Source organism: Triturus cristatus, chromosome 12, assembly GCF_964204655.1.
Source record: "Triturus cristatus chromosome 12, aTriCri1.1, whole genome shotgun sequence".
In the NCBI taxonomy this organism is placed as follows: domain Eukaryota; kingdom Metazoa; phylum Chordata; class Amphibia; order Caudata; family Salamandridae; genus Triturus; species Triturus cristatus.
The window spans coordinates 21429771-21456015 of record NC_140595.1 but is presented as its reverse complement, the minus strand read 5'-3'; the positions used below and the strand labels follow the sequence as shown (position 1 = coordinate 21456015).

Sequence of the window (26245 nt, the reverse complement as noted above, 5' to 3'; positions counted from 1 at the left end):
AAGAGGACAGAATACCTCGGTAGTATATAATCTGATTTGTATGTTTTATAGTTGATTCCCGATACAAAGGTCATCTAGTTGACTGATTACCCAGTTTCCCACAGTCAATAAATTTATGATGTTGACCAAATCAGCAAATTCGCCATTAATAATATTTAGTAAAATATGAGGGCACAAGTTGTGGCATCGTACGTCCTCATTAACTTTTCATCCTTCTAAATATACTTTGATATTTGGACATTGAACACCAACATCTGTACTCTTCTAAAGAGATGGGAGACATCTCTATTCATACCTGTGGAAGACATAGCTGAGACAATCACTACCTTATCTCTTTCCTACTCATGCGTCCAGGGCCCAAGTCCACAGTACTGCAATATCTTTCTACTTCCACTGGCAGTTATATGCACCTTCTGGTACATACTGACCATAATGTCTTTCTTTGAATCCGTCCCCTAAATTCACGTTCCCGGAATAAACAGACACAAGTTGGCCTATTGGAAAACAGATTGTGCAGTGGGCCAGGTCTTCTGAAACCATGGTAGACAGTGTCTGAGCCAGTCACTTTGTGGGAGATGCTACCCAGAATGGTTTCATAGAAGCAGTGGGAGAGAATGTGTTGTCAGACTGGTTAAGCCTAGCCTCGTTGATACCTTATGGAAAAGTGTGTGATTTCTGAGAAGTGTTACTTAGCCTTCGCTTAAGTGTTATGAACTAGTGCATGACCCTTTACCTTTACAGTTTAACCCTGTAGGAACATCATGGAGCAGCGTGTGACCTCTGATCTGTATTGTTTTACCCTAGCCTAGAGGAATTTTGTGTCTTAGTGTGGACCGATAATTTAAGCTATAAGGTGTGGCCTCTGGTCTGTTCTACAGGGACTCCTGGCCACCTTCTCAGACCTGCCCCACCCTGCCTTACTGGACACTTGTGAAGTACAGACCTGCCCCACTCGGTCTCGTCGCTGTCATCTCCAGACTCCATGGCAGTGGTGTAGTCCGTTTCATATTGAGATTCGTCCAGTTCAGGGTTGCGCCTCTTGCGTCTCCCCCTGCGCGCTGCGGGCCTGCTCGGGGTCTCTTTCTCCACTTTGCTGGTGCTGAAGGTTCTCTCTGGGTAATCTCCTGCTGTTGGGGTACTAGAGTGGAAAGAGGGAATACATCACCATCATAAAAGAGAGCCACTAGAAAGATCTGTCCTGAACAGCACATAGTGACACCGAGATACCTCTCCATCTGAAATGAATGTACTTGATCATATGTTCTCTTTGAAAAGTCATCCATGTGTGCTCGAGAATGCGGTGTAAGAAGGATGAAGCCCAAACTTATTCACTTGCGTGATATTTTGAGCTCTGATCTTGTAGCTGAAGATGCTCGAGTGGGCAAAACATGAGACACCCACCGGCACTGTGCTATTTGGGCCTGTTTAGGGATGACTGGAGAAACGCCTCTGGTGTGAGGACGTGTCTGTGGCAATTGATATGGAAGAAGATGGCTGTATAGGCGGAACATTCTGTAGACCTTCTGTGTGAAAGGGATGCTAGAACTTCTGCCTGTATCGTAAGTGGTGTTTGTTAGGAGCAGTTTCACTGCTGCTGTCTGTTCTGTGTGTGGCAGAAGCTTGTACTGCTGCTGCTTCCTGTTGCCCAATGCATGCGAGGGAAGCTTGTGCCATGGCTTCTACCGTGCATTGCCAGTACAAGAGGAGATGCACTACTGTGCAGGCTCCGCCCAGCCCTTGCAAAAGAACTGTGTTTACTACTGCTGCCTCTGCTGTTGGTGCTTTCACTGCTGCCGCTGCCTAAGCTTTAAGTGCGAGATGCTTGCAGACTTATCCCCTGCCACGTGCGGTACCTTATCTGTGTAGTAAGGCCTTTGGAACAGCTCCTGCCCAAGGCACATCAGTGCGACGATACCATGAAGGAGAGAGGACGCCATTCTAGAGAGACGCGGGATCCCGTATCATGGGGATTGTAACAAAGGGAGAACTTGTGTACATGCCTGCAGTGACATTATGTCTGTACCTGTTGACTGGATAAGATAAGATGAGAACCATGGTGATTCAGAATATTGACTCTCTATGCTTCCATAAGAAGGATGAATCATTCAAGCCTGGCACTAGAGAAATTATTTTAAAGACGATTATCACTTTGCAATATCAGAAGACTACTTGAGCATCACTTGGATTAGATGCAGTATGAGAAAATTATCTTTAAAGCCCTAAGAAGCGCATTGTGCGCAAAACACGTGTTGGTGGTAGATTGAATGTGATATATACAGAAAAAATAAAAACTACAAAAGATTGTGTATTGTGTATTTGTGTGACTTTTGGTCACCTCTCAGTATTGTATATTGCATTATTAATAACTATACTGGTGGGGACAAGTGCACTGTAATTATAGCGCCGGCGGAAATTCCTAATTCCTAAAACGTTCTTTAAGAGCATTTATATATATCTCATACTTGGAATGAAGTGTGCAGTTGCTTTCGTACACATAAGTCCCTCCACAGTGTCGCCGACACCAGGTCAGCTCATTAACCATATTTCTTAGTTGTCAACCAATTGAATGTTACTGGCTCTTGCTTCAATCGCTCGTTTCTCTATTTTTGTACATATGTGCTTGCCACAATTTTATGCCTAACATGCTCTACCTGCAAGCTCTACTTTAACAGAATTTAGGAGCTGGAAGATTGTTCGTACCTTACCAGGACACAAAGCTGGCATCGAAGAAGGGTGTTGCTATGCACGATTGACACTGTATTTACGCTTGCTGCTAGCTGGTTACATCTGTTCAGTATCTTTGCTTCTGTCTCTTGTTTTATGACATACACAAACTGTGCACTTCTGTCTATCCCTACAGATCTTCAACCCCCCGTACAGCTGGCTGTTGCCACATTATGCCAATTCCTGAAGCCCAGTGTGCCCGCTTTCCTTTCGGCCATCCCTCACCTGCTGCTGTTGTGGTAGCTCGCAGTGCTCGTCGGGCCCAAGTAGCCGTTTTCCTTCAGCTTGTAGCTGCTGCCAGTAGTGAGGGTGTTGGCGGCGTTGACGGGGCTGAGCGGTTTCTCCGAGTAGACCAGAGTGGCTGTATCGTCGGGGGTCCCCTCTCCAACATTCTTCACCTGGGAAGAAAGCAAGGATCCCGTTGAAGAAACAAAGGGGGTGTTCACAGGAAGAGTGGGCGCACCCACTGATTCTGCTGCTGCCTCCGCCCTGGAGTCAGACCCCAACAAGGGGGCAGCAGCCGCGGTCTAGGGCTTGCTCAAAAGGAATCCTAATCTTAGAGGCCTATTAGCGCGGATGCATACATTTTTTTTTTTTTTTAACACAAAAATGAAATCGTTTGAAGGAGAGATTTCCAACTAATTTCCTCGTAAATAAAAGATTTTCGCCTTAGAAGATGTGACTGTGCAAGCATTCCCACTAGCTGCTACTCCCCCTCTTCTCAGTTGTAACTCTTCAATAAAGGCGCACAGGTGTGTAGTGATCCCTTCATTTCGTATCTATTTGCATGTGTTTTACAAAGCTTCAAGATAGCAAACCCTCACTCAAGGGGATGGGTCGCTTTTTAGGAAAAATATAGGGCCATATTAGCAAGGAATGGCGATAACGTTATCGCCGCTTTAGCGGCAGGAAACTGCCGCTAAAGCGGCGATAATGGGCTTGATAATATGCCCTTGTGAATTCCCATAGAAGCCCATGTTGACACCAGAACATGGGCTTCTATGGGAATTCACAAGGGCATATTATCAAGCCCATTATCGCCGCTTTAGCGTCAGTTTCCTGCCGCTAAAGCAGCGATGTTATCTCGTTCCTTGATAATATGGCCCATAGTTTTTTGGCCTTCGGGGTAGCTCCAAAACAGATAAAATAAAGGGAAATTCATTGGTAAAATGAATGCTTTGTTACCTTAGACGTATGTATAGAAAAGACAGGCCCAGTAGTGCTACTGAGGGCTTGTAGTGACACCATATACCACGAGTCAGAAGGCAGAATAATTTGTAAATGTTACCAGAAACCCAAGATGGCAGTATAGGACACTATTACACATTTGCCCGTTATGTATGTAATGTCTGTTTTTGCTTCATAATTTTGATAAATTTAGCACATAGTTTGGTCCTCTATGCCGCATAATCCAAGTAGTCTTGACAATAGTAAAGGGCGCATTGGTTGGGGGGGCTATCATTATGATGCTGGTGAAACCCACATTTCACAGCAAATCACTATTGTTCATATTTCAAACTTCTTATTTTTGTATTATTGCATTTTGTATAATAAAAGCATCCATACATATATAAATGTGTATATAAATGTAAACAAACACACACACATACATATGTTTACATATGTATATATGGCAATTCGCAATCTTTTTCGACTGCAAGCAGCCTTGTTTTGGGGGAACATGTATAGACAATTCTTCTAAATTAAGTTATCTCAAAGAAACACGTTACTTAGATTCCTCACCTTAAAATATCCCCAGGAGTCAGGCTGGATCCAGAAAGATTTTTCGTCAGCAATACCCTTGCGGATCGCTAGGCGTCATCCGCGTCCGGCGTCGGCGTCGTGATCGCCGGAATGACGTCGTCGGAGTACTTAGATGCAGCCCTCGCGCACTGACGTCAGTTCTTCTTTTTTCCGCGCCAGTAAGCGCCGATCCGGGAAGAGCATACCCTTTTAGTCATTTTTTGACTAAACATTTTGAACTCTTTTGGTTCTATTTCCAGTCGACCTCGACTCTGGTGCCGGTAGGGATGCCTGGATTCAAACCTTGTGACGCCTGTCACCCACTGATGTCGGTCACGGATCACCACCGCCGGTGTCTCTATTGCCTTGGGGCCGACCACGATGTGGAGTCGTGCCTCGACTGTCGGGCCTTGACCTCGAAGGCTAGGCGGTAGCGGTCCCGCAAGCTGCTCGAGATCCGGCAGTCATCACCGCTCGTCAGGGTCGAAGTCTTCGCACTCCGGTAAGTCGAAGTACATCAAGAAGTCGAAGAGGCGACATCGCTCTTCTGACTCCCCTCGCCGGTTGCGCGACTCGGCTGAGGGTTCGGGTGGCACCACCCGCGTGGCTCCGTCGGAGCCGCAGGAATCCCGTCTGACCCCATACCCTCTGTTCCCTGGGTCTGATGCGACTCCGGCGGTGATCAGAGACTTCCTTGTGGCCATGAGGAGCCTGGCTCCGCCGTCGACGCCTGCCGGCACGCCTTCGGACCCCGCGGGCTCGACTAAGAGGCCTAGCGAGCCGGCTGCTACGGCCCAGCACCGTCGCTGACTCCGGTCCCGACGCCGCAGGCCCCTGCGGGATCCAGGCCTGGATCCCGGTCGACGCCAATCGACCTTACGACCCCTCCGCTGGTGCTGACCCCTCCGGTGCCGCGCCCGGCACCGCATTCGGATGACGCCGTTCCCCGGTTTAGTCCGGGCCCGGCGTTGGAGCTGCGACGTATGGCGCCGTGTCCGGTACAGATGGATGACAGATTCGCATACCACCCGACGCCGACCCCTCCACCTGTATACCAGGAGTCGGATGACGGATACGACTGGAAGGGGTCTGAGGACCCTCTGGCACAGCAGTGCCAGTTATCTCAGGACTGGGCAGACGAACTGGGGGATGCCAGTGGTCTTGATACCTCCCCTGACACTGGCTTCATCTCTCCTCCATCTGTGGCCACGGAGGAGTGTGCTACGTATTCTGTGGTGCTAATCTCCTCACTGAGGACTAATCTCCTCACTGAAGTGCTTCAGCCGCCGGCAAGCTCCTCTGAGCCTCTGCTGCAGTTCAATGAAGCACTGACCGACGTTCTGATGGGCAACGGGTCCAAGCCCTCCACAGCTCCTCCTGTTGACCGGAACGTGGCCCGGCACCACTGCCCTGCACCGGGTGACCCCAGTTTTCTGTCGGTCCACCCCACGCCCGAGAGCCTGGTTATCCAGGCCTCTACCTCCCAGACCTCCTTCCCGTCCGCTCCCCCGGATCGGGAATCCAAAAGTTTGGAACAGTTTGGGAAGAAACTGTTCTCCACCCTTAGTTTGGGTTTGCGGTCTATCAACACCACGTGCCTTTTGGACCGTTACTCCCACTCCCTGTGGGATACGGTGGAGGATGTGCTGCCCCAGTGTCCAGAGGAGGCCCGGACACAGCTCGCCCAGGCTCTTGCCGAGGGGTGGGATGCGGCACGGTATTCGATCCGATGTGGACTGGACACAACGGACTCGCTAGGCAGGGCAATTGCGACCACGTGGCGATTCGTCGCCACGCCTGGCTGAGGACCACGAATTTCTCCAGGGATGTCCAGAGCACCCTCATGGACATGCCCTTCGATGGCCAATGCCTTTTTGACGACAAAGCGGATAGTGCGCTGGAGCGCTTTAAGGACTCCAGGGCTACGGCCAAGTCCTTGGGCCTCTCGGCCCGCGCCCGCAAACTTCCGCTTTTCGCCCCTTTCGTGGCCAAGGAAGGGGCGCCCCCTCACGTCCGTCTAGCCACAGGCCGCAGACCCAGTCTCAACGCGGTCGTGGATGTGGATTCCGCCGAGGCGGAGCAGGGGGACAAAGAGACAGTCAGTCCACATCTACCCCAGCAGCATCCGCATCAAAGCCCTCCTAGTCCGAGCTTTCAGGCCCATTCCACGCCGGTGGGAGGCAGAGTTCGCCATCACCTGCTCCACTGGCGTACCATCACATCGGACAGGTAGGTGCTGCAAATTGTCCGAAGGGGCTACTCCCTCCCCTTCGAGGCGACCCCTCCAGCCATGCCACCGCAGTACCACCGCATGGTGGGGGATCACTTGAAACTTCTGCGGGAGGAAGTTATGGCCCTCTTGGCCAAGTGGGCCATTGAGCACGTTCCTGGCCCAGAAGTAGGTTGGGGTTGTTACTCCCACTACTTTCTGGTTCCCAAGAAGGGCAAAGGGGGCCTACACCCTATCTTGGACCTCAGGAGCGTCAACGCCTTCCTCCGGAAGGAGAAGTTCAAGATGCTGACATTAGCTCAGGTTCTGGCTGCCCTAGACCCTGGAGACTGGATGGTAGCGTTGGACTTGCAGGACGCTTATTTCCACATCCCCGTCCTGCCGGCCCACCAGCGTTACCTGCGGTTCACGGTAGGCCACAAGCACTTTCAGTGTACCGTGCTCCCCTTTGGCCTCACCAGTGCCCCTCGGGTGTTCACGAAAGTGATGGCGGTGGTCGCAGCTCATCTGCGCAGATTAGGGGTTCCAGTCTTCCCCTATCTCGACGACTGGTTGTTGAAGGCGGGCTCGCCCCAGGCAGTCGTCTCCCACCTCCAGACTACGCCGACCTCCTGCATTTGCTTTGGTTTTTCCATCAATTTGCAGAAGTTGCATATGAGTCCCTTCCAGAAGCTCCTCTTCATCGGAGCGGTTCTGGATTCAGCGCAGTTCCGGGTCTATCCTCCGGAACAGCGGGTTCGGGATATTCAGGCTCTGATTCCGATCTTTCAGCCGCTATCCCGGGTTTCGGTCAGGTTGGTGCTGTGGCTTCTGGGTCTGATAGCCTCCTGCATCCTGTTGGTACCTCATGCTAGGTGGCGGATGCGGGCTCTGCAGTGGGATCTGAAGTTTCAGTGGGCCCAGCATCGGGGCAACCTGTCCGACCATGTCTTGATCTCGGAGGGCACTGCCAGACAGTTGCAGTGGTGGCTCACGGACCGCGATTGGGTCAGTGGCAGATCCCTCTCCCTACCTCAACCGGAGCACGTAGTGGTGACAGATGCGTCCCTCCTGGGATGGGGGGGTCACATGGGAGAGGCGGAGATCAGAGGCCTCTGGTCTCCGGCGGAATCCCGGCTCCATATCAACCTATTGGAGCTGTGGGCGATCCGACTTGCACTGAGGGCATTCCTCCCCTCTGTTCGGGGAAGTGTATTGCGGGTGTTCACGGAAAACACCTCCGCCATGTGGTATTGCAACAAACAGGGCGGGGTGGGGTCGTGGACTCTTTGTGAGGAGGCTCTGCGCCTCTGGACATGGCTGGAACATCAGGGCATCACCCTTGTGGTTCAACACCCGGCGGGCTCTCTGAACGCCAGGGCGGACAAACTCAGCCGCCGGTGCATGATGGATCACGAATGGCGTCTGAACTCGGACGTGGCGCAAGGTCTCTTTCAGCAGTGGGGAGAGCCTTGGTTAGATCTATTCGCCACCGAAGAGAACGCACAATGTCAGCAGTTCTGTGCGTTGGAATTTCCAAGGCGGCACTCGCTTGGAGATGCTTTTCGTCGCGAGTGGAGCTGCGGTCTGTTGTACGCCTTTACGCCTATATCACTTCTGCCCAGAGTGCTGAAGAAGATCAGGCGTGACCGGGCCCAAGTCATCTTTGTGGCTCCGGATGGGGCACCAAGATACTGGTATCCCGAGCTACTCAGTCTATCGATCGATCCCCCGATTCGACTGCCTCTTCAGGAGGACCTTCTGTCGCAGCAGCAGGGGACGGTCCTCCACCCGAACCTGTCCAGCCTCCACCTCCATGCGTGGAGATTGAGCGGCGGCAGTTGATGCCATTTGACTTGCCTCCTGAAGTCTGTAATGTTATTCTGGCAGCCAGGCGTCCCTCCACAAAATCGGTATACGCCTGCAGGTGGAACAAATTTGTGGCATGGTGCACAGCAAAGGCTGTGGATCCCCTTTCCGCCCCTCTTTCTGAGGTTCTCCTCTTTCTTCTTTCCCTGGCCCAGCAGGGCTCTGCTCTGGGCACCCTCAAGGGATATCTTTCAGCTATTTCTGCCTTCTTACGGCTTCCTGATCAGCCTTCTCTTTTTAAATCCCCTGTTGTTTCTCGATTCTTTAAGGGCATTACTCACATGTTTTCTCCTGTCCCCTTCGTAATGCCTCAGTGGGATTTGAATCTAGTCTTGACCTATCTGATGTGCGCTCCCTTTGAGCCACTTCATAATTGTCCCCTTCGTCTTCTGACTTTTAATACTGCTTTCCTGGTTGCCATCACCTCTGCTAGAAGGGTGAGTGAGCTCCAGGCTCTCTCTTCTAAGCCTCCTTTCCTTTCTGTCCATCCGGACAAAGTTGTTCTTAGGACTCGTCCTTCCTTTCTCTCTAAGGTGGTAACTGCCTTCCACATCGGCCAGTCTGTTACACTGCCCACCTTCTTTCTACCTCCGCATCCCTCAAAAGAGGAAGAGCGGCTCCACCGTCTGGACTCAAAACGGGCGCTGTCCTTCTATCTGGACCGCACCAAACAGTTCCGGGTGGATGACCAACTCTTCGTTGGCTACGTGGGCGCTAAGAAGGGGCGGGCGGTGCACAAGCGAACCATCTCTCGGTGGGTCGTGTTGTGTATCAAAGCTTGTTATTCTTTAGCTAAAAAGGAACCTCCTGTTGGGCTGAGGGCCCATTCCACTCGGGCCATGGCGGCGACGACTGCCCTGGGTCGGGGAGTCCCCTTGCAGGACATTTGTCAGGCAGCAACGTGGGCCTCGCTGCACACGTTTGCCAAACATTATTGCCTGGACAGCCAAGTCCAGAGAAACGGCTTCTTTGGCCGTTCTGTTCTCCAGGACTTTCTGGTGTGATCTTGGTTCGCAGACCCACCACCGTGGTTGGTATTGCTGGGGTATCTATTCCACGGTGAGGAATCTAACTAACGTGTTTCTTTCAGATGAACAAGTTACTTACCTTCGGTAACGATGTAAGAAACATTAGTTAGTTAGATTCCTCACCGCCCCACCCATCCTCCCCGTTCTGCGAACCGATATCTAGGGTTGAGGTCATCCCTTTCAGGGCCCTAGATTCTTGGCACCAGTGTCGGTCTCTTGCATGGCTCTGCATTCCTGGCGCGGAATGCTATGTACAAGAACTGACGTCAGCGCGCGAGGGCCGCGTCTAAGTACTCCGACGACGTCATTCCGGCGCACGACGCCGATGATGGACGCGGAGCCGCAGACGACGCCTAGCGACGCGCAAGGGGTATTGCTGACGAAAAATCTTTCCGGATCCAGCCTGACACCTGGGGATATTCTAAGGTGAGGAATCTAACTAACTAATGTCTCTTACAGATACATCGTTACCGAAGGTAAGTAACTTGTTCGTTAAGTAAAAATGTTGACTTAAATACCTCTTTTTAGCAGCAATGGAAAAAACGCATATGTTGCAAACGGTTATTTACTGTCGTTTTCTGGAGGTCTACTTCAGGACTTGGGGTCGTAGGGGCCTAGCTCCAAAGCACCACCAGCAGTTACTCGTTACCTGCCCTGGGGCATCCGTGTGCAGAGTTGCTGGTTGGGTTGGTAGCTTTACATGCTATGCCAGTAAAAGTAAGAGGGGGGTCACCTGGAAACAGGCTGCAGAGGGGGACTTGGGGATGAGTCCAGCAGCTCCCAATAGGAGCCTTCCTGGCTGGAGCGGAGGAGCGCAACAAGCGATAGAAATCAACGCGGAGTCCAAAGTTCACAAAGGCATCACGAAGGTACCAGAGACCGCCCGGTCTAGCGCCCTACCGCGACCCCCCCTCCCCCTCCCTTGTATTCATCAGCGTGAGATCCACAGGATAGCGAATGAAATCAGAACGGCCCCCCAGGCATCCTCGGGACAACGGAGGGAGGGATGCCAGCTCTGATCAGAGGCCAAAAGACAATGAGCCTCCTATAACGCGGTGCATCCAAGTAGACATACATACCGAGACATAGCGGACTCATACTAAAAGTATACTTTCATATCGTAAATCTTGCCACTTGTCATGTACTCAGCCTGAGTGTGTTTCAGGGGCCCAGGCGGGACCCCCAGCCCGCAATCACTTCGGCTGGGGTCTGCATGGCATCTCAGGCTTTACCCTCTTTCTCCACTCCCTTGCCACACGCTTGCCACATTGCCACGTTCACCCTAGGGGCCACTTGGTCTACTCCTGACTGTAGGCAAGCAGATCCATCTCAACCAGAGGGCTATAATCTAGGAATCCCTCCCAAGAACTCGAATTCCTGGATAGGGAAGAACTCCCCCCCCCATCCGGCTTCCTCACTCCCCCCTCTAGTGACATACACACAGAAAGAGCTCTTTGCATTGTCCCCGACCACGACTCCCCCTCAAACGACACTTAAGATGCTACTACTCCGCCTTCTCCCTCAGTCCATCCTTCCAATAAGGACACTCTAACGCATGACCCCAGACTTGACCAGATATTATCAGCCCTTCAGCAAGTCAAAACTGACACCCGAACCCTACACAACCTTATTATACAGCAACCCAAGTTCACTCGCACCAAACAGGAATACAGATCTTTCCCACACTCGAGGAACTCTAGTCGCACCCAACATCCACTTGCAAGCTCCCAGGCTCAGGGGTCTCCACGTTGGAGCACAGTTCCTCACCCTAATGCCATATCCCGCCCTATCAGGATGATAAACCCTCTATCTGCTAAAGAATTAGGGGCCCTCCTTCGCTCTTAGGAGCCACCTCACCCTCCACATAACGCTGGGCATCCAGTTAACTCACATAGAGACTCCCGAATACAATCTTTCCCGATCAACACATACAGAGCCACCAGACACAACTCCAGAGGCATAGTTGAAAATAACCTCACTAGAATCCCCCTCACAATCGAACCTACCACAGTATCCAACAAGACGTGGCTAAACTGTATTCTCCTAAACTGCAGACCCGTATCTAGACATGCAGCCAATATAGCTGACCTACTACTCACTAACAAACTAGACATTATGATCCTGACAGAAACTTGGTTAAATGAAGCATCTACTCCCATCATGGACATCTTGCTACCCCCTAACTATGACATCACCAGACTAGATAGAACGGACAGGCCAGGCGGTGGGATAGCCTGAATACATCAGATCAGCCTAACAGTGACCAACTCCAATTACCCCACTTTATCCTCATGTGAATACCTCTGCTTAAACATCGCCAGTAATAGCAAACAAATATGTTCTTTACATACTTTCTTCCACCCTCCTGGAGATATCCTCACATTCATAGAACACTTCATGGATATTCTAGCGTCAAATGACAGCCAACAAAATAAGCAAATATTCCTGGGGGACTTCAACCTTCACTGGGATGACCAGAATGACCCAGGGGTAAACAGCCTCAAAGCTTTCCTCGCTGACCTTAATCTTAAGCAAATATGTAACAGCCCAACACACGACAAAGGCGCAATTCTCGACCTAGTAATCTCTAAAGTGGACTCCACACAGCTTGACTCGATCCTCCCCTGCGACTGGTCTGACCATCACGTCATTACATTCCAAGTCTTGGAAACGGTTAAACGACTCCCAACACAACCCCTGAGAACTAAGATCTGGAAGAGAAACCTGAAAAACGTTGGCTTTGACCTTCTAGCATCAGCTAATTCAAATCTTCTATGTCCCCCGGAAGACCTAGCCGATGTCCAGGGGCTGACCAATCACTACTTTCACTCCATGAACAACCTACTAAAAAATAGCCCCGCTTCAACTGAAAAGAACTTCCACAAAAGACTCAAAACCTTGGTATGATGGGAGGCTAAATGAAGACAGACGCTTTCTTAGAGTAATTGAACGACGTTGGAGAGCCGCACCCTCGGCTAACCACCTCAAGCTTCTAAGAACCTCCAGAAACTCCTATTTTAGAAAGATCAGAAAATCTAAAACCGACTTCTTCAGGACTCAAATAGACCAAGCCAAGAACTGCCCCAAAAAGCTATTCGATCAGATCAAAGCCCAAACCAAGAGCGCACCCATTCTCCCTAACACTATCCCACTTACTCTACCCAATTGTGATGAATTTGCCTCCTTCTTCGCTACTAAAACAGAATCCATAAAACCAGATCTACTCAAGGACCTCTTATCCCTCTCAGACATGAAAAATAATTCATCACTACCCCCGGCTGGTGCCCAAGCTAATGACCTCCCAAAATTCAAACTCAAAAACAACGCAACTTGGTCCCACTTCAACACTTACAGTGAAGATACCATATTAAAGACGCTAACCGCTCTAAAACCCTCCAACCATTTCACAGACCCTCTCCCGGCTAATTACTTAAAAGAAATAATTCCTCTGTTACTATCTCTCTGGACCAAGATCATATATACTTCCCTCCTTCAAGGATCCATTCCAGACATCCTGAAAACAGGGCAGGTTTCGCCTATCCTAAAGAAAACAACAGCTGACCCTTCGGACCTAAATAACTATCGTCGGATTTCTAACTTACCTATGCTAGCCAAACTCTTGGAAAAATGCGTTAACATGCAGCTGAACAGTCACATTGATCAATTCAACCTGCTTAACCAATTTCAATCAGGCTTTCGAGCAGGTCACAGTTCCGAATCAGCCATGACACATGTAATAGACGACGCTCTAAAAATCCTGGACCAAAACCAAGCCTGTTTACTAATCCTACTTGACCTGTCATCAGCATTTGACACCGTCAAACACGGCAACCTGCTAGAACTCCTGAAACACAGAATGGGAATGTCTGGAACTGTATTTAACTGGTTTGCCTCTTTCCTCCAAAATAGATCCCAAAGATTCAAGGTCAACCAATCCCTGTCCAATCCCAGTCACGTTAGGAGTTCCGCAAGGCTCCTCCCTCTCACCCACCCTTTTCAACCATCTTATGGAACCTCTTACCGATCTTCTCAGCCTCGCCAAGATTCACTTCCATATGTATGCAGACGACACCCAAATCTACATTAAGATCCACTCACTTGATGACATCAAATCGCTCAACACCACACTACAAAAAACCCAAATATGGCTGGCCGAAAACCATTTGAAACTAAACTCCATCAAAACGGAATTCCTCTTAATCGCTCCCCCTAACAAAACACCCACTATCCTGGATTGGCTGAAGCACTTAACAGCTCTCAAAGGACAACCTCTCATCGTCGACTCAGCGAAATCACTAGGTGTAACTCTGGACAGTAACCTAAAGATGCAGAAGCATATCAGTGCCTCCACAAAAGGAGCTAACTTCCACATGAAGACCCTGCGAAAACTGAAACCCTTTCTGCCAGCCTACAATTTCAAACAAGCAGTTCAAGCCCTAGTAATCCCTAGAGTGGAATATGGGGTGGTAACCTTATGCAGCCTCCCAAGGTCATCAACAGCCCCGCTAAGAGCCACTATCAACTCAGCTGCGAGACTCATCACAGGTTCAAAGAGAAACTCTCACATATCCCCAGACCTGAGAGCCCTCAACTGGCTACCGTTTGAGGCTAGAATTCATCTGAAAATCACCTGTATGACGCACAAGGCCCTACACCACAACTCCCTGCACTACCTAGCTCAGAAACTGGTGCTCTCTGCGGGCATCAGAGCCTCCAGGAGTGCCAAGACTCTTCTTCTAAAACCATAATGATTTGCCAAGAAAAAAACCTATAACCGATCCTTCTCTGATATGGCTCCTAGGATCTGGAATGCTTTGCCCATTGAAACAAGAATGAACCCTTCCACTGCCTCCTTCAAAAAAGAAGTGAAAGCTATCCTCATGGCTAAATTCACATGAACTCTCTGACTTTTTTCTGTATTTTATTACCAGTTCTGTTTTTATGCTCCATAGTGTCCTTTTGTTTTTGCGCTAGCCTATTTTTTCGTTTATGAGCTTTGTATAGCTGTTTCACCTATATCTTTGTGTGCTATGCCTTGTTTTGTACATATGACTTGTAAAGCGCTCTGATACTCGCAAGGGTCTTGTTTGCGCTATATAAAACCTTCAAAATAAAATAAGAATAAAACAAGGGTCCTGGGAGAAAGAAAGCGTAGTAATTTCTCCGGTACTCGGGCTGGTCCCCTCGGTTGCATAGTAGAAAGGTAGTATATGCATAGTGAAAATCAAAAATCTCCCAATGATCACATACACAAACATGAGATCTTGGTGAGGCACATTCAGAGGAAGATAGCAGACAAGACAGGTGCTCCTGCTGTGTATATTTAAAATGAAGCAACGATTGGGCCTAGAGGACTACAATTTAAGGAGGGTAAAAATAGCCCATCCCCACATCGAGTGAACCCCGGCTGGGGTCTGAGTTGTCATGGTACATAACTAATGGATTCCGTTTCGGTCACACTATTATGTGTCATTCTTTTAATACATTTAATGCTTGCCTTTGGTCCGTTTTAGTCCTGAGGAAGAACTGCCATGATGTATAGTCAGTAACACTTGAACACAGGGTCGAAACATCTACGACATTACGACCTATGTAAGCTAGCCTCAAATTATGCAAAAAAGATCTAAGGATACACTGAACAAAACATTTTTGGTACATTTTGATCATATGTGGTTCAAATATCTCATATTTGTGTATGTGATCACAGGGAGATTTGTGATTTTCACTATGTATATGTTAATGTGATGTATTGTTCTTGATGTTCTCTGAACAGCTGTTGAAAAGAGAAATATGAAAAGAGATAGATATACATGTTTTGATATCTGAAAAATAATATATTTAAAACATAAGTTAATGGTTGTGTTGTATCAGTGTTTTTTAGATATCATTTTCTTGAAAGATTTGTGTTATTTGAGCCAGAAGTTTCACACGTGTTTGATGGATCATTTATAGGACCTTCTAGTATTTAATGTTTAATGAAAAACATTATTTACTATTCTCCTTGAGGACATTTTGTTCAACTGACAGAACTGTTTGTAGCTCATAACTGTATACCCAGGTTCTGAAGGACACTAGTAACCCCATTATATTTCATGGTCCTTTGGGAAGTGGGCATAACTGACAGAGTGAACCTAATTCCACCAATAAACAAAGTAAAAACAAAGGTGGTGGAATTCTATTTTTCGTGTTCACAAACTTAGGGGTGGAACTAGCCTGATGGAGAATATGCCACCTGACTAGCTACCTTTCCCGTTTGTCCTGGTGTCAAATGGGCCGAGGCCAGGGGGTGGCATTTCCCCTGTCTGGGGAAGCTAGGGTCACATAGCAAAGGTGGCAGAGGCCTTTGAAGCCTCCTGCCTTGATATGTTAATTACTTAGCCTTCCTTCTTGAAGGAGGTGACAACACCTCTGGCTGGAGCAGGCACTGTTTCTACCCTCAGAAAGTGTGAACTCTCACATGTAGGGGTCAGAAACTTGTCTGTAGTGGCAGGCTGGTCTACACTATAAATCAATATGTTTTCAGGGGGCACCTCTAAAGTGCCCTCTGGACGCATGATTTAATAAATCCATCACTGTAATTAGTGTGGGTTTATTAATATGAGATGCTTGATACCAAACATCATGGGTTTCAGTGAAGCCATCATGTAGCGGGGGAACTTGTAATTACCAGTGTCCAGCACATGTACTTAAAATGGCTTCTCTGTTCACTTGTAATATCTAAGAATCGACTTAAACATCACAGGAGCATATCTGCCCATACAAATATGTTGACACACATGTAGTATAGTGCACCCTGCCTGAGGGCTGTAATGCCTGCTGTAGGGGTGACTTACCTATACTGCATGCAGTGTCTGCAGACAGGAAGTGTGCCATGTTGTTTCTTCATTTTTCTCTGCACTCTGTCACACAGCCTAAAATCGCAGTTTGCATGAGTGTGCTGAGAGGCTCCTTAGGGTGGCGTTATACATGCTGCAGCCCTTAGGGACCCTCTTTAGTACTCATGCCCTAGGTACCGGGGTACCATTTACTAGGGACTTACAGGGGTGCTAAAGGTATTGCCAATTGGGGAACGATTGTACAGTTTTAGGGAAAGAGATCTAGCACTGGGGACTTGGATAGCAGGAACCCAGTGCACTTGTGTCTAATTTGCATCAAATACCAGGCAAAAAATGGGGGTGACTATGTCATAAAGGGCACTTTCCTACAGCTGGGTCTAATCTGAGGTAACATGGTGAGCAAGAGAACGATGGATTTGAATGCTACCCCATGAAATTTCCAGTTGTAAGACTTCACGCAAGCATTCCTCCTATCACCTTTTATCGATTTGCAGTAATGCCCTAGGTGGCCAAGATGGCCAAGGGTATGCCCAGACGTGCATTCCTTGCTCACTGGGCCACTGGAGCAAAGCTGCACTCGACTGACGACCCTAATAAGGGTGAAACCACTCCTGGGTTTCTTGTGTTCTGGTTCAGAGAGGATTTGGCCTGGCAGTTTGGGCTGGACTGTTCCTATTGGAGCAAAGTCAAGGCTGGTTAGAGCTTACCATGGAAGAATTTTAGTAATTGACTATCTGTAGCATTCAAATCTCTGCTGCAACCTACAGACCTATCTTACAAGCCTGATAAAATAATGTAATTTGAATATTTCATGCAACAAATGAAACAGTTCTTAACATTAAACATCGAGGTACCGGTGACCAGTTCCCAAGAGATTGCCTGGTTTGTATCAGTTGAAGAAACTGCTGATCCCAGGTCAGGTTTTATAACATATTATGAATATTCTAAGGAATGTTTGGAAACATCATTACAAGTAGTAAACGCCAACCAATCATTTAGTGACTTGGAGCTACTGGCTAGAGCTTGAATTTCCATTCTAACTTAATCTAAAGCTGCTAACAAAGAAGTTACATTTTACTGCTGGCAAATTATTCGGCTCCCTTGACCGTAGTACTAACTCTACTCAACTGAGAGGAAGAGATGCATTTTGTTTAAAGTGTTTGTGCAGCCGCTTAAGTTTCTTTATACGCTTCAAATACTTTTTCTCCTCTCATCCTGCCTCTCTTCTGAGTTCTTTATTGCTTTTTGTCTGGCGTTAGTTTACCTGTGTGTGATTTGATTGTGCTTCACAGTATTATTTACAGATACGTAGATTTAAATACTGCTTTTTGGTATTAAAGATTGGTGGTATCTGCAGGTGCCAGAGGAATAGTTGGAGGCGGTGACTGGTACATAGTTTTAAATGGGTGCTTGCAGGCATCAGGTGGTGTTCATAAATTTCATAGATGCAGATGGTGGCTCTTGGGGTATCACAGGTTTTCTCAGTGGTGTCTATGGGTACCACAGGTGTAGGTGGTGTTGCTTATAGGTATTGTTTTCGGTTTTTACAGGTGCAGATGTTGGCTCTTACAGGTATCAGAGCTACATTTTTGTTCAGAACAGAAAGTGAGTCTGAACAAAGCTCGATTGCGTGTGAGAAGGATTAGGTAAAGCGAAGGCAGTTTGCGTCTGCTGGTTTCTGGAACTTGCTTCCTTGCTCCATTTTTTCAGTACTTTTTATAGCAGTTTATTTGTTCATTGACTTGGTATTGACTTCATATTTAGAAACTGGCCTCACAGCTGCATCACATAGGATTAGGGGTGGGGAGACTGTGCTCACCTGACCCTGCATCATTATGCTGCGGAATAATGCAGCTAGTTCTCCTCCAGGGAGCATGAACATGAGGATGGCAGTGGTCCTGTTTGTTACACATTACGTTTTCCTCCGATGGCATCCTGCCAGCATCTCACTATGAAGAATTCAGTAACACTTGGAAGTACCTCTTGATTTCTGTGCAAGGAAGGGGAAGAACCACATCTATAGTTTTTGAGTTTAGAGATGTGGTCCAGGTTCGGAGAAGTAAGAAGGAGACCTTTAGCTCAAGGTGTCGTACCAAATGTGGTCCAGGTTTAGAGAAGCAGGAAGGAGGCCCTTATCTCCAGTGTTTACTTTGAGCCAGTGGGGGCACCCACACCCACTTGTGGGGCCAATGGGGCCCACTGGCACAAATTTCTTGGTACTGGCACTTTTTTTTCTTATCCAATATTTTCACCGAAGATGGAAAACACACAAAGGAGAAAAATGAGAAAGATGGAAAAGCCGTCACTAAGGGAGAAAGCACAAACCTGCAAGAGAGAGATAAAGGGGCAGAGAGTGTCTGGAATTCGGGCAAAGAGGCATGAGGTTGATTTCAGACTATGCAGCCTTGGTATTGTGTGCGGGTGCCAGCTGCAGGTTTCTGAGCAAAGCTTTGGGCACCTGCACATATTGCTCAACAAATTAAGCAGTGCTTATCTCAAGTGGTGGTCCAGGGTTTGGAGGCGCATGAAGGAGGCCTTTAACTCTAGCTGTGGTCCAGGTTTGTAAGAGCAGGCAGGACGCCCTTATCGCAAGATGTAGTCCAGGTTCAGAGGAGTAAGAAGAAAGCCTTTATCTAAAGGTGGCAGAATCAGATGTGGTCCAGGTTCTGGGAGCATTATATTTGGGGGGAAAGCGAAGAGACCTTCATCTCAAAACTGTGCAAGGTGGCTTTCAGGTCAAGGTAGTAAGATCAGGTATGTTCCGGATCATCAGCCATTCTGTCCCTTAAGAATTGGGACCGAGAAGGATGAATGTGGGACTGCATGGTCCAGAATAGTTCCTCTAAACATTTCAACCGGTGGGGCACAGTCTATGTGGAAAATCCAACTGCACTGCTGGGCTCTATCTGGTGGGGCCGTGGTTGTCTGATGCAAGCCCTTAGAAGGACTCTGATTACCAGTGATGGAAGGGAGGACTAAGCCAGTTCTCTTTGAAGCCCATCTGTCACTGAATGCTAAGCCACTTGGATTCACCTTAGGCACTAACCTCAACCTCAAGGAACACATTGCCCAAAATAAAAAGATGCAATATTACCAGCTCTTTCTTCTCAAGTAAGCACCACTGTTTCTTTCAGAAAACGAATTCAGAAGTGCTGTTAAAGCCCTTGTACTCCATCAGCTACCTTTGCCTGTGGCTCTCGGCACAGCCAGGACACCATCGGACTACAGACTAAGAAGTGTAAAAAGGAAAGAAACATGGCAGCAGACCTTGTTTCATATATGCACCCGGGATCTGGAACAACATCCTCTTATTCATCAGGACTGCCCCAAGGCTGTTCCAATTTAGGGAGGAGTTGAGGACTTGACTCTTTAAAGAACACAACTTTAACAATGTGCTTCTGCTTCCAGAAGCCAGCTGCCTCCTAGTACTCATCACTGTATCCTTGCCTTTGACCCTCTAAAGATCTCCGCTGTCTTTTTGGCTGGGTTTGCGCTTTACAAACACCACATATATAGAAGTCCCCAAAAATACAAAAGGGAAAGATAATATTTGGGACTCCTCCATGTAGAATATGTATCCTAGACAATAAAACAGCCCCCTGTCTCATGTCAAGAGATAGTTCTAAATGGACAGTTGAGACTAATATTGTTAATTGAAAGAAAAGGGATGTCCTGTGTGCTTCAGCTCACAGCAGGATGGCGGCACAAGCAGTGTGCAGGTCTGCCTTGATGCCGTCACAGCCATGGAGGCAGGGTGAGGCTGCCACCGATTGCGTAGGTGAGAAGCATACTGACTGCTCACATGAGAGTCGTGTGTGTGCCTGCCTCCCCTCGTCTCTGCCGCCCTCCCTCCTTTGCCCCCAGTCCTTTGTCACGGTGTTGGCCTCGGTAGGTGATCATTAACCTAACCGAAACTACCTTATCACAAATAAACATAACTGGATGGGAGGAAAGAAACTTCAAGTGCCTGATACGAGTGAATGCAGATTACTTGTTGCAGTGAGTGCTACCAGCCATAAGGGAAACTGCCACCCTGGTGTGCTGTCTGACCCCGGAGAGTGCCAGTGCCCTTGCGGACAGCACCTTCTGCCATTACATGGTGCTGTCTGTCACCAGGGAGCGCTACAGGATCTCTGTCTGATGAAGAAGAGGATTCCGTTCCATCAGAGAGAGTATGCTAGCAGGGGGCCCTCTCTTTGTGGTGCCTGTCCTGTTCTGTGTATGTGCTTGAGCAAATAGGGTGCTCGCAAATAAATATGAGGTAAAAAAATGTCTGTCGTATAGTTATACTCGTTTTGACTCCATTTAAGTTACCTGTCTTATTATTGTCTGCTGGGCCCCTGGCATTGTTTTCACTTTGCAAATAAAAAATAGAAACATGCACTTTTGGTGGTAACCACAACACACATTCTGCAGTAGCAGCAGTGGTATGACATCACAGCTGCACCTGACCAAAGAAACAAGCATTTGCAATGCAATAGGTCTCGCATTATAAAAGTGTGAGCAGTTGGCATTGCTAATAATAATGCAACACTAGCTATTGGCATTGTAAATGATAATGGCATTTATTTATGTGTTTGTTTTATCAAATAGATAAAAAGGCATTGTCATGAACAATGCCAATAGCTTAAACTTTTGCAAATGCGAGACCTATTGCATTACAAATGCTTGTTTCAGTACTGCAGGCTTTTTTAAAGTTTTAGTCACTACTCAAAATGAAATCCATTTTATCAGCTTTGCCAGTGCTCCTTTATGTTTAATGCCATAAATGAAACACAATGTTCTAAGCAGATTGCTAAATAGCATCTCCAGCCCCGATCACAATGTCTCACTTCATGCTGGACAGTGGGCACCCTGTTTTTATGCAGCGCCAAGACGGGGTGAACTAATGCACAGATTGAGGTCTGTCAGCTTCCGAGGCTCAAAGCATTCCTTGCAACAGTCCGCTGTGTCAAGGTATTGCCATGTTTACAGCACACACTCTGCAACAGCAAGTGGTTTCAAAGTTGGGGGTGACTTCCCAAACTTTCCCGAGGTGTTCATAGTGTTTGGTGACAGCGTATTTATGCTGAAAGCCCAAAAAACTGTTTGTGGTTGTGTGTGTGGTTGTGTGTGTGTGTGGTTGTGTGCGTGTGTGGTTGTGTGCGTGTGTGGTTGTGGTTGTTTGTGTGGTTGTGTGCGTGTGTTGTGTGTGTGTGTGTGTGTGTGTTTGAAGTTGTGTGTGTGGTTGTGTGTGTGTTGTTGTGGGTGTGTGTGTTGTGGTTGTGTGTGTTTGTGTATTTTGGTTGTGTGTGTGGTTGTGTGGTTGTGGTTGGGTGTGTGTGTGGTTGTGTGTGTGGTTGAGTGTGTCTGTGTGTGTGTGTTGTGGTGTGTGTGTGGATGTGTGTGGTTGTGTGTGGTTGAGGTTGTGTGTTTGGTTGTGGTTGTGTGTGTGTGGCTGTGTGGTTGGTTGTGGTTGTGTGTGTGTGATTGTGTGTGTGTGTGTGTGGTTGTGTGTGTGGTTGTGTGTGTGTGGTTGTGTGTGTGTGGTTGTGTGTGTGTGTGGTTGTGTGTGGATGTGTGTGTGTGGTTGTGGTTATGTGTGTGGTTGTGGTTGTGTGTGTGTGTGTGGCTTTAGTTGTGTGTGTGTGTTTGGTTGTGTGTGGTTGTGTGTTGTTGTGGTTGTCTGTTGTTGTGGTTGTGTGTGTGGTTGTGTGTGTGTGTGGTTGTGGGTTTGTGTGTGGTTGTGTGTGTGTGGTTGTGTGTGTGTGGTTGTGTGTGTGTGTGTGGGAGTGTGTGTGTGTGGGTGTGGTTGTGTGTGGTTGTGTGTGTGTGGTTGTGTCTGTGTGTGTGTGTGTGTGTGTTTGTGTGTGTGTTTGTGTGTGCTTGTGGTTGTGTGTATGGGTGTGGTTGTGTGTTGTTGTGGTTGTGTGTGTGTGTGTGATTGTGTTATTGTGTGTGTGTGATTGTGGGTGTGTGTGGTTGTGTGTGTGTTTGTGTAACCTAGTCTCATTAGTGTGCCCCATTGTGTTTTATCTACTACGCAGTACATGGCTTACGTTATTGATGATTCATGAGGCAGTAATAGCTGTTCAAGATTGCTTGCATAGTATTTCCAATGGTTACACGGTGAATTCTTAATAGGACTGCTGTATTAATGCTATGGTATTTAATAGAGTAGTATTGATGGCTCATTGGTATGTTTGGAACTAGGCCCTAAGTGTATCATAGAAACAACCACTGTTCCCATAGTTGTCTGAAACTCAAAAGCGACAACTATAATCTTCTAACACCAAATGTTGTCAACGGGCTGCTAACTTGTTGTTCATCTAGCTCACAGGATAATAAAAGTCTAAAATGAACATAAAGTTCAAATTTTACTCCTAACACAAAATGTTCACTGAAATGTTACAAGTTACCGGTTTGCTATTTCTGACCAGCAGAGACCCATCCCTCAAGAAAACGTAGTAAGCCTATACACGTCTACAAAAGACGAGAAAATTATTCATGGGGGCAAGCAGAGGGACATGCTGTTATTTGTATAATATTTTGCAACACACACTGGCCTATGATTAAGTGGCAGTGTGTAAAACTGAGAATTGTTTTGATTCAGCGTGATTGAGCTCTAAACCAACAGAATGTGATAGCTAGTCACTGATTTTACCATACAAAATGTCCTCCTTCTCCACGGGTAGCTTAATCTCAATCACATGCCGGGTAAAGAAGTGCCAGAACAATGGTACATCTTACAAATATCCTCGATCAACAAGCGCGTGCGAAAAGCATGCATGCGGAGAGCGTGAGAGAACAAGGAAGTTAACGAAAAATGCTACCGCCGGCCACAGCTTGGAGTGCATGCGCGCGAGTGGTGCGCGCGCAGCAGTAATCACGCCATATGGCGCCTCTGCTCAAGCGCGCGCCCGCTCACATGCACTGCAAGCTGTAGCATGCGGTAGCATTTTTTGAAGCCCTCACTTAAAGTCTCGGCCAGACCAGCGCAAGCGCTGGGTCAGGCGAGACCTAAAAACTAATATGACAGTACCAGTAAGAGAAAAGGGACTGGCTGGTGTACCCTTTTACAAGCCAGCTGGTCTCTTTTTAGGACTGACTAGACTGCAGAACTGCCATCTACCTATCGTTATCAATTCTTTAAAATATACAAAACGGGCCTTGGCTCCAGAGGGCAGTAGTCTCTCTCACCTTATGCCATTGACTAGTTGCTGCACATTCTGCCCTCTTGGGTTGGCCACCATTGAAGTGCATGAGCGACTCTTTTACATATGAAAATGCACTCACTCATCACCTTGTTTGTCATGCTTAGTTTGTCATCTCCTACATATGTTCTATACTGAGAGTAACCCTTTTTAGCTGCGCATTTTCCCAGCACCATCAAAGCGAAGAGTAAACAGCTTTTGTACAACACATGGCATCAACATTTAGGTTTGCATGTATTAGCACATTAGAGCCAGACCGTTTGGTTTGCAAATGTTGTTTCTATCTGTATCAGAATTGGGCATAGGCAGTTTTGTCTTGCATCCTACTGCTCCAGGAATCCCAGGATACCTTCACGAGCAGGTCGACCCCTCTGTGAAACTTCCAAGAACAGTATCATTCTTCATGATCACAGGGAAAGGCTCTGTTCTCACACAGCACTACATTTACAAGTGGCAGGTATACTTTTAGAAATTATGTTGCTGACTTCAGTATTGGAACTTTCGTAGATTCACATGCTTGAATCCTTCCCGTCGTCATGATGGGAGTCCCTGGTACATTTAACATAGTAGTACCTTAATAGGTATAAACTATAAAAGGCCTAGGCCTCTTAGTTAGTCAAGTAACCTATCATAGTCATTATTAAAAAAGAGACCAAAGTTATGTCTTAACCAATCAGCATGAGTCACCCTCTAGAACACTCCTGAGAGAAGCCCAGTACCTCAGATTTCCTATGGCATGTTGTGCTAGGGAGTCTCCTCTGAGCTCTGCACAGCTTTTCACATCTACAACTTCTGACAGAAGATTTATGGACTTAAATCTTCAGGAAAGTAATTCTATTTGATATATCCTCTCAGACCAATATATATTCCAGTCTTTGAATTTGCTTATTTGCCACCAAGTTTGACTTAACTATGTCAGACAAAGTAAAAAAGGCCCTCTTCAGAAAGTGTGCCACTTGCTTGAAGAAGAGATTATATGTAGAAGACCCTCACAAAGAGTGCATTTATTGCTTGCAACCATCCGATAACGCGTCAAACTGCAAAATATGTTGCACTTTTTCAAATAAGACTCAGACTTAGGTAACTATGATCACCAGATGTGGTTGGACATTGTTGTTTGTTTGTTGTTGTTTTGTTGTTGCAGAGTTTTATATAGCACGAACTTGACCCGAATCGACTATCAGAGCGCTTTACATAGCACCAGTTGTTACATGAGGACACATTCATTTTTGTTAGGCACGGGGAGATTAAGTGATTTGTCCAGAATCACAGGATGTTCAGCGTCATTGCCGAGACTCGTACCCAGTTCCCCAGATTCGAGGTCGACCACTCTAGCCGTTAGGCAAACTCCTCTCCCCTACATTAACCATCTGCCTTATGGTGCCAAGGAGGAAGCAAAAAAGATCTTGCATGACGGGGAGAGAGCATCCAGTGAAATTATAGATTCAGCCATAGACGTCGCCACCACAGGATTCAGGCAGTTGGCAGGGGCAGCAGTTCTTAGAAGACAAGGATGGCTCAAAGCCACTTCATTCTGTACGAAAGTTCAAAATAGGATCTTGGACCTCCTGTATGATGGAGAGGCTCTTTTTGGAAATCATGTAGAGGAGGCCTTCAAAAACATCAAGGCGGACACCAATACCGCCAAGTCTTTGGGGACACTGCGTTACGGAAAACTCATTTTTTGTGGCTCCCGAGGAAGTGGACAGTCTACCTATAGAGGGGGTATCAACAGTTCCATTACCCTTCCCGTTCCTCGAATACTCAGTCTTACTGTTCCCAGTTCCAGCAAAAATAACAACCTCAGGCATCTTATGTCAGATTAAATATGGGAAAAACACCACGTGCTGGCACAGAAGATACAGGAATGGGCTATAACACACCAAATCTGCCTCCGAGCGGAACATGTTCTGGAAAAAAAAAATACTGTTGCGGACACGCTCAGTAGGCTCACAACATCATGCCACAAGTGCAAACTACACCAGCAGACCCTACACAAGATCTTCCTTCGTTGGAGCAGACCAGACTTGGATCTATTCGCAACTTCCCAGAACCTCAAATGCCGGTATTATGCAAGTTGACATCCCCAACTGGGGTTATGAGGGAATGCCTTTTCAATTGCATGATCCAGCATCTTTGCTTACGCATTTTCTTCCCATTCCTCTCCTCCCAAGAGTCATCGGGAAGATGAAGGTCGAACCCTGCAGACTGATTCTCATTGCTCCAGCCTGGCCACGTCAACCCTGGTACACAATTATTTCTCCTATCCCAGTTTCCACACATCCGGCTTTCAGTCTTCCCCAATCTTCTGACAATGAACCAAGGACGAATCCTACACCCGGATCCCAGGCACCTCCACTTATCGGCATGGCTCTTGAGTTCAATGAGTTCCAGCATGTGAACATACCCAGGGAAGGTAGAGCGATCTAAGCCAGGTCCCGGGCAGACAGTACAAACAAAACTTACCGCTTCAAGTGTAAATGTTTCTGCATCTGGTGCCATCAAACAGAGATACATCAACTTTCCTCCTCTCAAGGGCAAGTCTTACCATTTTTTATAGGTCTTGCCTAGGCAGCGCGAATGCGCTGCTCTAGGAGGACCTTTAGCCATCGATCTTCACTTTTCAAGCACTGCACTCGTGCT

At 47.5% G+C, this 26245-nt stretch overlaps 1 protein-coding gene across 1 annotated transcript in view; it reads right to left on the bottom strand.

The window, feature by feature from the left end:
* LOC146772237 (occludin-like) overlaps positions 1 to 26245 on the bottom strand; it is a 78742-nt gene that overhangs the window by 4982 nt on the left and 47515 nt on the right. The window contains exons 5-7 of the mRNA XM_085636984.1: positions 2950 to 3251; positions 861 to 1138; positions 583 to 653 (exon numbers count right to left, since the gene is read on the bottom strand). Coding sequence (XP_085493110.1) covers positions 583 to 653; positions 861 to 1138; positions 2950 to 3251 — 651 coding nt within the window. The remainder of the gene's footprint in view (positions 1 to 582; positions 654 to 860; positions 1139 to 2949; positions 3252 to 26245) is intronic.